This window comes from Saccopteryx bilineata, chromosome 5 (genome assembly GCF_036850765.1).
Source record: "Saccopteryx bilineata isolate mSacBil1 chromosome 5, mSacBil1_pri_phased_curated, whole genome shotgun sequence".
Classification (NCBI taxonomy): domain Eukaryota; kingdom Metazoa; phylum Chordata; class Mammalia; order Chiroptera; family Emballonuridae; genus Saccopteryx; species Saccopteryx bilineata.
The window spans coordinates 193,976,208-193,991,795 of record NC_089494.1 but is presented as its reverse complement, the minus strand read 5'-3'; the positions used below and the strand labels follow the sequence as shown (position 1 = coordinate 193,991,795).

General features: G+C 39.5%; 1 protein-coding gene across 1 annotated transcript in view; it reads left to right on the top strand.

Annotated features, from left to right (window-relative positions):
• Positions 1 to 15,588, top strand: part of HERC5 (HECT and RLD domain containing E3 ubiquitin protein ligase 5) — a 64,237-nt gene that overhangs the window by 20,099 nt on the left and 28,550 nt on the right. The window contains exons 11-16 of the mRNA XM_066233075.1: positions 1,116 to 1,175; positions 3,139 to 3,232; positions 5,862 to 6,051; positions 8,106 to 8,260; positions 13,215 to 13,328; positions 14,297 to 14,407. Coding sequence (XP_066089172.1) covers positions 1,116 to 1,175; positions 3,139 to 3,232; positions 5,862 to 6,051; positions 8,106 to 8,260; positions 13,215 to 13,328; positions 14,297 to 14,407 — 724 coding nt within the window. The remainder of the gene's footprint in view (positions 1 to 1,115; positions 1,176 to 3,138; positions 3,233 to 5,861; positions 6,052 to 8,105; positions 8,261 to 13,214; positions 13,329 to 14,296; positions 14,408 to 15,588) is intronic.

Below are 15,588 nucleotides of genomic sequence, written 5' to 3'. Positions count from 1 at the left end.
AAAGCTTGTCCATTAGCCAGGGATCTCCAAAGAAACGGAATCAATAAGGTGTGTGTGTGTGTCTGTGTCTGTGTCTGTGTGTAAAGAGATTTATTTTTAAGGAATTGGCTGATAAGTTTAAGAGGTCTCATAAGTACAAATTCCAGAGGCAGACCAGCAGGGAGACGCAGGGAAGAGCTGATCTTGCAGCTTGAGTCCCAAGGCAGTGTGGAGGCAGAATTTCCTCTTTTTCAGGAGACATTAACCTTTTCCTTTTAAGGCCTTCAACTGATAGGATGAGGCCCACCCACATGGAGAATAATCTGCTTTACTCAGAGTCAGCTGATTTAAATGTAATCTAATATCTTTACAGCAACATCTAGATTGATAGTGGACCAAATATCTGGGTACTGTTGCCTAGCCACGTTGACATATAAAATTAACCATCGCAACTAGCATGCAGTCTCCACAAGGGCAGCTTTTGTCACTGCAGAACTTCTTTGGGCTTTGATATGTTTGTGTTTATTTTGACTATCTGAGCAGGAAATACAGACCACAGTTTCTCAACCCTATTTGACTTTAGAACCAATATTTGTGGACCTCCTATTTACAGTTGAACAACCCTGCCATCTACAAAGATTATACTCACTTTTATAAAAATCTCCTTTTCAGAGAATTTTTCAGGAATGAATTTCTAATTCTGGAAAGGAGTATAAAAGTTAAATCAAATTTGCAGAGCATTAAACAAGAACTATTTGTGCAACTACTACTAAGATGGAACTCAGTATACTCTTCCTCCCCCCTATTTAATTTCTGGTAATTTGTTTACACTTTAGTAAAACAAATAAACAGCTGGAAAAGGTGTGTGGGATGAGAGAGAGGGTTTTATTTGTCAAAGAAAATACTGAGCCTAGGTCAACCTTTTCCTCTTTCCTTGTGACCTCTCTGAATACATAACTTAAAGTCTTTGCCACAGAAAACACTAGAGCGAATAGAATCAACTTGTAATAGGAAACAAATTGTAGACAGAGGGAGACATTTGAAAGACAATAATGAGATGTTTTATTAGTCATGTCTCATGCTATAAGGACGCATACTCATGATTTGTTTTAACTGCTGTCTTATTCCTAATGTAGGGAAATCAGAGATATATTTTCATCTTCTGCTTGTCTGACTGGAAGTTTTATAAGGGAAAGGTAATATATATAATAAATTTATGAAGTTCTGTTAAAAATACTGAATTCAGCATGGTGACTTGAGTTAATACTGTATTGTATATTTGAAAGCAAGAGAGTAGATCTTAAAAGTTATAAGAAAAAAATTGTAACCCTTATGGTAATGGATATTAACTAGACTTACTGTGGTGATCATTTTGTAGTATATACCTATGTCAACTTGTCATATACCTGAAACTAATGTTATATGTCAATAATATCTCAATTTAAAAAAATTTTTTTAGCAAGAAGGAGAGCGACAGGGACAGATAGAAAGGGAGAGAGATGAGAAGCATCAGTTCTTTGTTGTGGCACTTTAGTTGTTCATTGATTGCTTTTTCATATGTGCTGTGAAGGGGGGTGGGCTCCAGCTGAGCCAGTGACCCCTTGCTCAAACCAGCAACCTTGGGCTCAAACCAGCATCCATTGGGTCATGTGTATGATCCCATTCTGAAGCTGGCACCCTCATGCTCAGGCTGGTGAGCCCACCCGCACTCATCCCAGTGACCTCAGGGTTTTGAGCCTGGGTCCTCTATGTCCTAGACCAGTTCTCTGTGTCCTATCCACTGTACCACTGCTTGGTCAGGCTGTATCTCATATTTTAAAAATACTGTTAAAGGTTATAAAGAAGTGATTTGAGGGTAAAATAGTTAGCTATGTGTTTATCTCTTTAGAAATTATTTTTTAAAAAATCAAATATATGATCACTATAGAAAATGTCAAAAATAGAGATATGCAACAACAAAAAAAATCACCCATAATCTACCACTTAAGAGTAATAGCTACTAGCATTTGTGTGTATATTTTTGTATGTAAATGTATTCTTTAAAAAAAATGGGATTATATATTGTTTTATACATTCTTTACACTTAATATATTTGTCCATTTTTCATTTTATTAAATTTCCATACTCATATTTTTCATAACATTTCAACGGCTGCATGGTATTCTATGGGAAGGACATACCTTAATTTATTTAAACATTTCCTTGTTGCACAATATTAAGACTTCTTTGAATTAATAGTATAAGAGAAAACTTTATACTTCTTTCTCAAAATATTTGTATAATTCTTATTTGAAAGAATCTTCTCTATTTTCAGACAATAAGTATATATATATTATTTTACAAAGAATATGTCTTTTTAGACAAAGACTATATTCAGTTCACTATAAATGTAATTCATGGCTTACGAGGCACATCATTAGTAGATTTTTATTAGAATACTAAAAATTTATTGCCTTGAACCCTTTTTTTCTGGTCCTCAGTTTTACTTCATGTAGTTGGGAAAAATGGTCTTTTTTTTTTTTCAGAAATAGGAAAAATCTTTTCCTTTTATCTGTGTCTATTTTCTTTACTGGAAAATATTTTTTTTGTGTGTGTGTGACAGAGAGAGATGAGAAGCATCAGTTCTTAGTTGCAGCACCTTAGTTGTTCATTGATTGCTTTCTCATATGTGCCTTGACTGGGGGCTACAGCAGAGCAAGTGACCCCTTGCTCAAGCCAGTGACCTCAGGCCCAAACTGGTGAGCTTTGCTCAAACCAGATGAGCCTGCACTCAAGCTGATGACCTCGGGGCCTCGAACCTGGGTCCTCCGCATCCCAGTCCGACACTCCATCCCCTGCGTCACTGCCTAGTCAGGGAGGAAAATAAGTTTTTATTGATTACTCATTTAAGATAATATCTGAGTTAAAGTTTGATAGCATATATTAATGCAATCTTGATATTTTTGACATTTTAGTCAACTATATTTTTTAATAGTATTTGTATTCAGCCAAATTAATGTAGTTAATGTAAAGTTGACAAAAGTGATTTTGTTGAAATGGAAGCAAGCAAGCTTTAGAAAAAAATCTTCCATCTGGATAATCTAATAAAATATTTCATTTTGAATTGTCCTTTTTTATTTTCTTATTCATCAGTGTTTAAAATTTACCTTTCTTCCACAGAATAGCTGCTGATACGATGTCGATTCATGTGGACTTAAATAAAGCCAGAAACACCTTTAGGGATTTAACCCAGAAGGACTGGATTACTAACACGGTGGTATTCTTCAGATTGTTTGTGAAAAGAAAATCACCAAAAAATGTTTATAATAACTTAAAATTTCAGAAGAAATATTTTGAGAGATTCTCTGAGAATTTGTAGTATATATTAAACTCAGCATTTAAGTGTTTATCCACATAAGGCGAAAACAGTTGGTATAGCAGTCAAATAGGTCAGAATAGTTGAAATAGTTTATGCATACCCATAGGCGCACACTCTCCTAGAGGGAGTGTTTTCAACTTGGGTTTTAGGAAGGTGATTAAAGGATTAGTTGAGGTTGGCACACAGGAATAAGCATTTTATTTGTAGTTGTTTTAAACATAAGTATAGAAATGAGCACACTTTTTCTGATAAGAACATCCCCTTCTCTAGCGACTGCCTGGATTCTTCCTCTTTTTTGTTCCATTGCACGTCCTGTTCTGTATGTTCTAGAATATTGTTCATTTTGAGATTGATCTTTGTTTCAGGACTGTCATTACTGTCTTTCAGTTTCCCACTTGCAGATGTTCAAAACATGCTTTTTAAATCAATTGCCCAAGACTATACTTTCAGGGATCATTTCTATAGTTTGTTAAATCAATTGCCCCTTTCTTGATTCAGCCTTTATTAATGTATTTCCCTGTTCTGTGGTCCTGGTTGATCCTGGGGGGTGGTACTTGCTATGTTCTTCTTTCAGTCTGTTTCTTTCTGAGTCTCACTCTGGTTCCTTTTTTCTTTCTCTGTTCTTCACTTCTTTTCTCTGCCTTTCCCTTCCCCCCTTATTTTCCCACTCCACCTACTCCTTTCTCTCCCCTCCCCCTCCATCCTCCTTTCCTCATTCCCTGTGTTTCTGTATTTCAGCACTCTGTATCTTAGCTGCAGGTTCTGTCACATTCCTGTATCTCAGGGGAAGATGGAAAGTTCAGTTCTGTTCACTTTGACAGAACTGTGGCCCATTGGGATCTTATGTATAATGTACCCCTAATATGTACATTTATCAGGATTCTGCTTAATGGAAAGATCACCAAAAATAGAAGACCCATTTTTGCATCTGTGAAGGGAAGAGTTTGCATCAGTCCATCAATAGGGCTAAGTACACCTTGGTTGTGCCAGACAGTATATCATAAAGTGCAAGTGACATAATCATAGAGCGATCTTCTCTTGTTTCTTACGGGACAATTGGGCCAGCAAACCTGTAAGGTTTCTATTTTGAGATTTCTGTGACTGGGATTCACAGGCTTAGTGTTTATTCATTTATTTAGCAAACATTTGAATATTTTCTATACATAGGCCATTGTGATGCGGACTCCTGATGAACAATGAAAGAGATATGCTCCCTGTCCTTAGAAGTTCATGGCTTAGTTTGTCACACAGCCACATTTATAGAACTTTTAAAGGGAAGGTTGGGTGTGTTTTGGATGAATAAAATCAGTCATTACTAGGGCAGTGGATAGTCAGCTCTACTTAGAACACTAAAAACAAGGTGCCCAGTGAAGTAGGAGTTTACTAGGTGCCTACATGGGTAAAGGCATTCCTGTCAGCAAGGGAAGTGGACACTGAGGCAGGATGTATGGAGCGCTGTAACTGGCTTGAGAGTATTGCAGTAGTTCTGAGTGGGTTGGGAGATGCGGGGATGTGGCTGATGATGAGCAAAGAGGTAGGAAGGCCATGTGCTGTTGAGACATTGTTAAATGCAGTTATCAGGAATGTGTAACTCAGATTCAAGCACATAGTAGGAACCCAGTATGTTTTGATGTAAAAAAGAGATGATTATAAAAAAGTATACATTTACAGACACCATTTAGCTAGGGTCTCATAATTTTAATGATTTCTAAGAACTAGGGCTTTGGAGTCAGAAAGATCCAGGAAAGACTCCCACTTAAGCCTGTGACCTTCAGCAAGTTAATTTATCTGAAGTACTGATTTCTCATGTATAAAAGGAGGATGTTATAGAAAAACTGTAAGAATTAAATGACCTACTTAATATATGTAGATGACTTAGCATCTGACAAATACTCCGTAAGTACTAGCTTATCTTCTTAGTGAGTTTTTAAGCAAATTATTTCTATTATCCAAGCTCATATGACAAATAAAAATCTAGAATTGCATTTGAATTTTTCCTGAACACTTGCATTCTGTATGGAGGAGACTGGAAGGGCTAGAAACGGGAGTTTGTGGTAGAAAGAGTTGGTGGTGAGGCCCTGTGGCAAAATAATAGGAAGCCATGTTGGGTTTTGTTGTTGCATTTGTCCGCGTTGTGTTTTGCTTTTGGGGGTTCTGACACATTCTTCCTCTTTAAAAAATGAGGTGTGGTAGTGGAACTGGATGGTGCAATGTAGTATTTCTTATTGGGAAGGCTGCCTGTTAGTTCTGAATCCACTGTCCTTCCGGTGCAACTCTTGTACATGTGAGTGCTGCTCCTCCTTCATGCTCCCTCGTAACTGAATGGAGACTATTTGTCACATACCTACATGTCAGGTAATGGGGGGCTGGGTGAGATGGGATGTAAACATGGGTTTTAGAAAGGCTAAATGATGATTTCAATTTCTTGATGCTGTGCAACTTCAGATTCTACACTTGACTGTATTGACAGTAGGTTGCACCCAGTTTCTGCTGTGTTTTGAGTGTCATCTCCCTGATCCTACAGATAACTCCATGTCTCAGGGATAATCTGCTCAAAAATCTTCCTTTTTATTCTCCACACCAAGAAGCTTTAGAAGTTTTCTTCCTTCTCCCAGAGTGTCCTGTGATGCATGATTTTAACAACTGGGAGAACCTGGTGGTTCCATTTGCAGAGGCTGTTCGTAAAATGAATGATAAATCTTCAGGGATTCTGGGTAAGATTGATTATTGACATGTGAAAATACTTTATCATTCTCTAAATAGAGAGATGTGTCTCATAAAGTTGTGGCAAAACTTAGATAATTGGAACATTCATGTTTTTTAGCTTGTATTTTTAGCATACTCTAAAGATACTATAATAATTACTCTGGGCTTCTGAAATTGATTGTTCTAGTACCTTTTTCAAGTTCTTGTAATGCTCTATACATGACTTTGTCCTGAGGTCCTTCATCCTCAGCTTCTCATTATGAAAAATTTCATACACAGATGTTGGAGGAATAGTACAGTGAATACCCATATACCATCTATCTGAGAGTAAGCAACAATTAACAGTTAATGCCATATTTGCTTCCTCTCTCTTTAAGTACAGATTATAGTTTATTTTTGCTGAACTACTTGAAAGTACGTTGGGGACACCATGACATTTCACCTATAATATTTAATCATGCATCACATAACATTATAGAAATCTGCATTACCATGACATCGTTATTACACCTAATAAAATTGGTCATAATTCCATAGTATTATCTCATATCCAGACCGTATCAAGTTTCTGCAAAAGTTATTTTAGAGACTTTTAAAAAAAATTTTAGGTCAGTTATCTTGTAGAATGTCCCACCTCTAGATTTGTCTGATTGTTTCTTCCTTTCTCTGTGTTTCCAGGTAGATTGGAGGTTAGTCTAGGGCAGTGATAGCAAACCTTTTTATAAAAACCACCCACTTTTGCAGTGCTGGTTAACCTGGTCCCTCCTGCCCACTAGTGGGCCTTCCAGCTTTCATGGTGGGCCAATCTCGGTGCAGTTTGGTTGCCCTGCTACCGCCCACCACGAAAGCTGGAAGGCCCACTAGTGGGTGGGAGGGACCAGGTTGACCAGCACTGCAAAAGTGGGTGGTTTTTATAAAAAGGTTCGTCATCACGGGTCTAGGGGCTTGCTTAAATTTAATGAGGTGGTTTTTTGTTTATTTACATAAATAGCATATTCAGCCCAGGGAACTCCATTCTTTCTTTTCTTTTCATAACTGATAGGAGGGGAGTTGGACTCCCCGTGTTCCCTGACCAGGATACACCCAACAATCTCTGGGGCCAATGCTCAAATCAACTGAGCTGTCCTTGACACCTGGAGCTGATGCTTGAACCAATGGAGCCACAGGCTGTGAGAGAGGAGGAGGGGGAGGAGGAGGGGAAGGGAGCAGATGGTCACTTCTGTGTGCTTTGGTGGGATCGAACCTGGGATGTCCGCACATGGGGGGCCAACACTATCCACGGAGCCAACTGGTTGGGGCCTCATTCCTTCTCTTTTATCAAATCTAGATAACATTGTAAGCAATGAAAAGCTAGTTTAAAATGTTTTATAATGCTGAATAATGTCTTTTAAGAGTTAAAAACTCATGCTGGGGAGCACAAAAAGACGAATTATGCAATCACGAATAGTTCTTAATCTAGTTCATTCGGTTTTTGTTTTGTTTTGTTTTTGTGACAGACGACAGATAGGAACAGACAGGAAGAGAGAAAGATGAGAAGCATCAAGTCTTCTTTGCAGCACCTTAGTTGTTCATTGATTGCTTTCTCTTATGTGCCTTGACTGAGAGGCTACAGCAGAGAAGGTGACCCCTTGCTCAAGCCAGCGACCTTGGGCTCAAGCCAGCGACCTTTGTGCTCAAGCCAGATGAGCCTGCGCTCAAGCTGGCAACCTCAGGGTTTTGAACCTGGGTCCTTTGCATCCCAGTTCAACACTATCCACTGCGCCACTGCTTGGTTAAGCTTAATCTAGTTTGTAATACAGTATGCTCTTTTTTCATTTGGATAAAAATGTGACTAATATCTTTTCTCACAGATGAAATATCAAGATTGTGTTTCTATTACTATCAAGAAATTTTTTTAGAACATTAAATTCTAAACTTTTAATTGCAATTGTGTTTACTGAAAAATGTATTACAAATGTGTTTTTGTAACAATAATATATAGAAAATGTTCTATCAGTTTTGGAAAATATGGACCACTTTTTAAGAGAAATTCCACACTAACACTTACTTTCGTATCCCTCAGAGGAATATTGGGCATCTCTGCAAGAATCTGCTTTCGTCGAGCTGATCCAGATGCTTACGAGAGCCATCACTGCTCAGCTGCATCATGGGACTAAAAGTGCTGAGCATAACCGTCACATTAGAGCTCTCCTAGAAATGTTGAAAAGGCTGCACAGGGTAAGGATTCTTTCAGAAACTCATGTGTTCTTATTTTGTAATAAAAATTCCCTTAGGTTCAGCTGGCCTGAATCTTAAGCAGAACTCTTGAAATATGAAGTTTATATTGCTATTTTTTTTAAATTTTGTGAATTAAGTCATGCATATGAAGGAGTGTATATAGTATCTGTGAACAATTTGAAGAAAAGTAATAAATAACAGACATGAGTGTAACTACTACTGCCCTTATTGAAAAAGAAAGCATCTCCAGTACCTTAGAAACACCCACTTACTTTCTCTTAGACTGTACCCACTCACATCTTGGAGGTAGCCACGGTCCTGGACTTCAAGCTCATCGTTCCCTTACTCCTCTTTACTGTTTTATGACTGTATATCTAGATCCTATGCTGTTTAATTCTGTGTTTGAAATTGTATAAATGGAATACATGCTTCTTGCACATTTGTTTTACACATTCATCCAGAGTGCTAGCTATGGCTGTGTTTCATTCCTGTTCACTCCTGCATCTCAGTCCATTGTTTGAATCGACCATACTCATTCATCCAGAGTGCTAGCTATGGCTGTGTTTCATTCCTGTTCACTCCTGCATCTCAGTCCATTGTTTGAATCGACCATACTCATTCATTCAAAGTGCTAGCTATGGCTGTGTTTCATTCCTGTTCACTCCTACATCATAGTCCATTGTTTGAATCGACCACACTCATTCATCCAGAGTGATAGCTATGGCTGTATTTCATTCCTGTTCACTCCTGCATCACAGTCCGTTGTTTGAATCGACCATACTCATTCATTCCAACACTGACAGATGCATGTGCTCTTTGCAGTTCTTCGGGAGTAGGGAGATTCTCGAGAAAACGGGCTGCTTTAAACATTTTTGTACATCTCTCTTCAGGTTTGTGTATCAAGAATTGATTTTTAATTTTCAGACCTAATTCTGGCATTGATAGGTTATAAGATATGCATGTATTCTTCTTTACTGGTAGTTATACACTATCTTCCAGAGTGCATGGACTAATTGAAATCCTGTTCGAGAGATAATGAGAATTCCTCTTGTTTTGTGTCTGACATTAAAATTTGAAAATATTTTCAGCATGAAATACCAAATTATGATTTTAATTGTATTTCCCTAGTTCTAATCCATTAGAGTATATTTTCATGATTATGATTGCAATATTTTCTCTTATAAAATGTCCTTTACTTTTGCTCAGTTTAAGGTTTTTGTGGGGGGGGGTTTGGCTTATTGATAATAGGAATTTTCTTTATTTTTGGAAACTAGTCTTTTATCAATAATATACAAATACTATATCCTACTCGTTTTTTTTACTTCATGGTGGTTTTTGATGAACTCACATTATTATTTTTTTTGTTGTATTTTTTTGAAGTTAGAAGCAGGGAGGCAGTCAGACTCCTGCATGCGCCCAACCGGGATCCACCCCGCATGCCCAACAAGGGAGCAATGCTATGCCCATCTGGACTGTTGCTCCATTGCAGCTGGAGCCATTTTAGCACCTGAGGTGGAGGCCATGGAGCCATCCTTAGTGCCCGGGCCAACTTTGCTCCAATGGAGCCTTGGCTGCAGGAGGGGAAGAGAGAGATAGAGAGGAAGGAGAGGGTGAAGGATGGAGAAGCAGATGGGTGCTTCTCCTGTGTACCCTGGCTGGGAATCAAACCCAGGACTTCAATACACCAGGCCGATGCTCTACCGCTGAGCCAACTGGCCAGGGCTTGAACTCACATTCTTAATTTTAATATAGATAAATTTGTTGATTTATTTCTTTTTATTTTTTATTTCTTGTGTCTTGTTTTAAATGTTTTTCTTTTTCAAGATTTTAAGTTATTAGCTAACTCAGGGATCAACAGGATTTCTTTTTGGGGAGGACCAGACAGTAAGTAGTTGAGGCTGTGTAAGGCATATGGTTTCGGTGGCAGCTGCAGCTTCTGTGCGCTGCAGTGTAGCATGACAGCAGCACGCGGCAGAAGGAAAGAGAGTGGGCGTGGCTGTGTGCCAAGGGGACGTTAGAAAAAGAAGCAGAGCCAGATTTGACCCTGAAAGGTGCCAAAATATATAGTTTTCTAATAAAGCAGAGGAAAAATACAAACAAAGGTGCATATACCATATATCTAATATTTATTTATTCATTCATTTATTTATTTATTTATTTTTGAAGCTGGAAATGGGGAGAGACAGTCAGACAGACTCCCGCATGCGCCCGACCGGGATCCACCTGGCACACCCACCAGGGGCAACGCTCTGCCCACCAGGAGGCGATGCTCTGCCCCTCTGGGGCGTCGCTCTTGTCGCAACCAGAGCCACTCTAGCGCCTGGGGCAGAGGCCAAGGAGCCATCCCCAGCGCCTGGGCCATCTTTGCTCCAATGGAGCCTTGGCTACGGGAGGGGAAGAAAGAGAGAGAGAGGAAGGAGGGGAGGGGTGGAGAAGCAAATGGGCGCTTCTCCTATGTGCCCTGGCCGGGAATCAAACCTGGGTCCCCTGCACGCCAGGCCGACGCTCTACCGCTGAGCCAACCGGCCAGGGCCTATCTAATATTTAAAAGGTTAGAAATCTACATAGCCAACAAACTGCTGAATAAATATAAAATAAAATATACTTTATGTAGGTTTGAACTAGAAATCTCAGACCCCTGATCGAGTTCTGTACTAAAAGGTAGAGGCTCAGACGGAGGCCTCCCCAAGTCCTCTGCCTTCCTTTCCTACTTTGGTTTTGTTTCTCATGCTCATAGGTCGTTACCTTAGCTTCCATGGCTCTATTCCTTCCCCACTTCCCACAATAGCTGCTCCTTAGCCGGGAGTCTAGGTGTGTGCTCCCTTGTGAAACAGTCCACTCTTTAGGGACCAAGCAGGGGAAGAGACCTGTGCAGGTCCTGGAAACTGGCTTGGAAACATTTGAGCAGAGACTTAAGAGTTCCTAGGTAGCTGGAGCTGAACCTAGAGGGAGAGGTGGGGACTGTCAAAGACAGGTCCTCTTGGCCCCTCAGACCCTTACTTTCCCTGTGGGAAGGCAGTTGGCTAGAGGAAGGCCACAGCAAGGACCTTAAATCATGGACTCAGCAGAGACCACTCTTACCCAGGTCTAGCTTTGTCTTTCACAAATTGGTATTTAATCCAATTGAAAATTTATTTTAAATTCACTTTTATTATTTTTCATATGAAAAAATTTTTGAACACCACTTATTGAAATATTCTGTCCTTTTCCTGCTGATAGGCAATGCAGACTCTCAGGAAACACGTTTCTGTGGGTGGGATTCATTTCTGGGTTCTTTTTCATACAGCTGTCATTTTATGTAGTTCTGTGTTGATTATATCTGGTAAGAGAGATACCCCCACCTTGTTCTTTTTGTTTTTGTTTTTGTTTTTGTTTTGTTTTTGTATTTTTCTGAAGCTGAAAATGGGGAGGCAGTCAGACTCCCGCATGCGCCTGACCGGGATCCACCCAGCACGCCCACCAGGGGGTAATGCTCTGCCCCTCCGGGGCATCACTCTGTCACAACCAGAGCCACTCTAGCGCCTGGGGCAGAGGCCAAGGAGCCATCCCCAGCGTCCGGGCCGTCTTTTGCTCCAATGGAGCCTTGGCTGCGGGAGGGGAAGAGAGAGACAAAAAGGAAGGAGAGGGGGAGGGGTGGAGAAGCAGATGGGCACCTCTCCTGTGTGCCCTGGCCAGGAATCAAACCCAGGACTTCCACACGCCAGGCTGATGCTCTACCACCGAGCCAACCGGCCAGGGCCCCCACCTTGTTCTTGATACGTGTCTTGGCTATTTTTGGCACTTGGAATTTGGAATCAACTTCTCAGGTTACACACACACACACACATGCACACACACGCACATGCACACACACGCACATGCACACACACGCACATGCACACACACGCACATGCACACACACACACACAAATAACCTTACTAGGAATTTGATTCAAGTTGCATTGTCTCTTATTTCAATTTAGGGGGAATTGACATCTTTACTACTGTGAATCTTTGTGGTGTCTATTTCTGTCACTTATTAGGTTGTCCTTAAAAGTTTCTCAATCAAGTTTTCTTATTTTACCATGAAAGTCTTGGATATGTTTAGTTATCTATTTCAAGGTATTTCATATATGTGGAATTTTGTATCTGAAGAAATTATCAATTGGTTTGTAGAAATGCACTGATTTTTTACAATTGAATTTATAGCCAACAAAATTGATAAATTCTCACATTATGTCTAGTAATTTACCTGTAGATTCTTTTGCATTTTCTGTGCAATCATAAGGCAGTTGACAGTGCAAGATTGAGATCAGCAGAGTCCAGAGGACCGTAGTTACAGGGGCGAAACAGCTTTACCATGCTTTAGGTGGTGGTACTAAGGGGCCTGGGTCATTTGGGGTGTGGGCCAGAGTCTGTAAGAGTATTTCAGATGAATGGTCTTAGCTTACAGAGCCAAAGAGGCCAGGACTATGCCCATCCAGGTCAAATACTGATCGTCAGTCATGTCCAAAACATCTAGTGTCTTTATCAGTGTCTTCACTGCTTGATGGTTAGCACTTTGCCAGTGTTCATATGTAATTCATGATAACCCTGGTCACCTCGGGATGGAAGGCTAGGAGGGAGCATCTGTAAATAGGATATTGTTAAGCTCTGAAGAACATGACATGCAATATTGGGCCCTAGAATATTTTGGATTTATATTATATTTTTCTTTAAACTTAAAGTTTTTTAAAGCTTTTCTATGAATTAAAAGTAACTAGAAGTTTATCATCCTAACTATCAATTTCTACTGTTAAATGTTAGGCATTCTTTATGTTCCTGAAAATGTGGGTTTTTGACCAATGGTGGAATTGAGTAAAACTATTCTGGTCATTATGACTGTTTAATTTGCATTTATCCTGATAATCAAATAGCCATTAAGCAAAATTGTCTTTGTATGTAAAACTTTCTCATAGGTTGTATTTTATTTAAGGTAAACCAGATTAAATGTCAACTGCCTGAAAATATTTTCCAAGTAAATGAACTCGCAAACTGCCTTGATTTTTATGAAGATGCACATAGAAGGTCCTCTTGGAAAATGGACTTAGTAAGTATTGCATGTTTAAAGGGGGAACTTTGATCATCAGTGAGTTAATATAGGCATTTGTGCTAGAACTTTCTGCATGAGTTTCCAGAAATCCTTGCACTCTACAAAATTGCCCAATAGAAATAGCAGGGGTTACAGGAAAAGCAGGACAGACTCCTCAAAACCTGTGCAGTTTTGTAGCGGAGCACTAACAGAAAAGAGGTTGCTACCTTGGCAAATAGCTGGGGCACACCAGAAAAACGTATGGTGGGAAGTGCCACACGAATATGAAAAAGGCACAAGAACACGAGGGTGGGAACATACCCACACTCTAGTTTAGAGGGCTGCTGGTACTGCAGCAAGAACAGATGGAAGCGGGACTCTGCTTAAGTTGGGCGTAGATGTCAGGGTGACCCACCAGGAACCAGGAGCGAAAGAGCTGCAGCTTTGGGGGAGGCATCTTGTGTGTAAGTGCTTTTTTAATATGTTCTTAGAAGACAGCGGAGGGGATCTTGCTGCCAGTTCAGTAGCTGACTTGAGGTATTGTTTGTTTGTTTGTTTTCTCTCTGAAGCTTACAATCCTGCTTCTTGCACATCAGCCCTTGCCTGGCAGAACTGTCTGAGCTAAGCAGCTATCCATGTTATCCCACTCCCCCGCTTACCAAATACATGTGAACTTTGACGTTTAATTTACATTTCAGAAGTATGGATTACAGTAGAACAGACTCTTTGGGAAAGTATCCTGAGTTTACAATTAATTGGCAAATTAAATGAACACTGAAAATACTAGGCCTATATACCTTTCATTGGTTCTTATAAAATATTTTCTTAGAATTTTATCGTCTAAGTACTACTGACCAGCAATTTGAGTTGCTGTGGTCATAAGTACTAAGATCTTAAACCATCAGGGATTTAAGGCTGTGAGGTAAAAGAAGTAAGATTTCTCTGTCCTTTCATTTATCAGAATTGTTCATCATTTCCATTTTTAGGACACTTCAGTAGACATCCAGCATCCTGTCATATTTAGTCATTTTCCATTTATCTTTAATATTGTGTCAAAAATTAAACTACTGCATGCAGATTCACTTTTAAAAATACAGGTATGTATGCCAATTTCTTTATTAATAAATCAAATGATAAATGTCTTCTTAAGTGTACAGTACTTTGGGGGTAATTAGGGAGCCACCCACTGATGAAACTAATGGTTGTAGCATTGATGTTGCTTATACTCAAATGACGAAGACAGGAAGGAATGTCACAACTTGGGTTGGCTTGGCCTTGAGGCATATTAGGGCCTTAGTAGCACAGGGTCAAGCTTGGGCAGCTAGTCTAGTTGTAGACCTTTGGCCTTCAGGTTGGTGCCTAATCTTCTGAGTGGCACATAAAGAAGCATAGCAGACTTGGACTTGATTGGAATTATCACTATTATTTAAAGAAATCCAGTCTAGTGAAGAAAACATAGCAGTAGGAATAGATGAAATTTGGACCCAAATTCATGCCTGGGATGGTACTGTAACAAAGGTTTGTGAAAGGTATCCCTTCTCAATGACTGTCATCAGCTGAATTGCTTCTGTTGGTCAACATATCCAGCAAAGTGCTTCTGAAGTTAAAATTGGACAGTTTAAAATGCTTTGAGAAATGTACTTTATTACCTTTTTGTAAGGATTAAATTTGTTAATTGGGTAGAGCATTTAGAACAGTGCCTCACACAAAGTAAATGCCCAAATGTGTTAGGTCTTATTATCTTTTTTATTCTCATATATGCTTCTTTATATGTATGAATAATATCCAAATATATGTCATAAAAGTAGGTCCTTTCACAAATGCAGTTACCATAGTAAAATAAATTGATTTATGAGTTCTAGTACAACTGTTGAGATATTTAACAAAGGAAAATGAAAATAAAGAAGATACAAAATTTTGTTTTGCTTCATCTTTTTTAAAACTTTTTTCCATTGATTTGAGAGAGAGAGAGAGAGAGAGAGAGAGAGAGAAGAAAGGAGGGGGAAGGGAGAGAGAAGGAGAGAGAGAATAAACAGGAAGAGAAGCGTCCTCTAGCCATTCCACTTAGTTGTTCCATTTGGTTGTATACTCATTGATTGCCCTTTCTTTTTGTGACAGAGGGAGAGATAGAGACAAATGGGGACAGACAGACAGGAAGGAGAGATGAGAAGCATGAATTCTTTATTGCAGCTCAATTCATTGATTGCTTTCTCATATTGCCTTGACCAGGGGCTACAACAGAGCAAGTGACCTATTGCTCAAGCCAGCAACCTTGGGC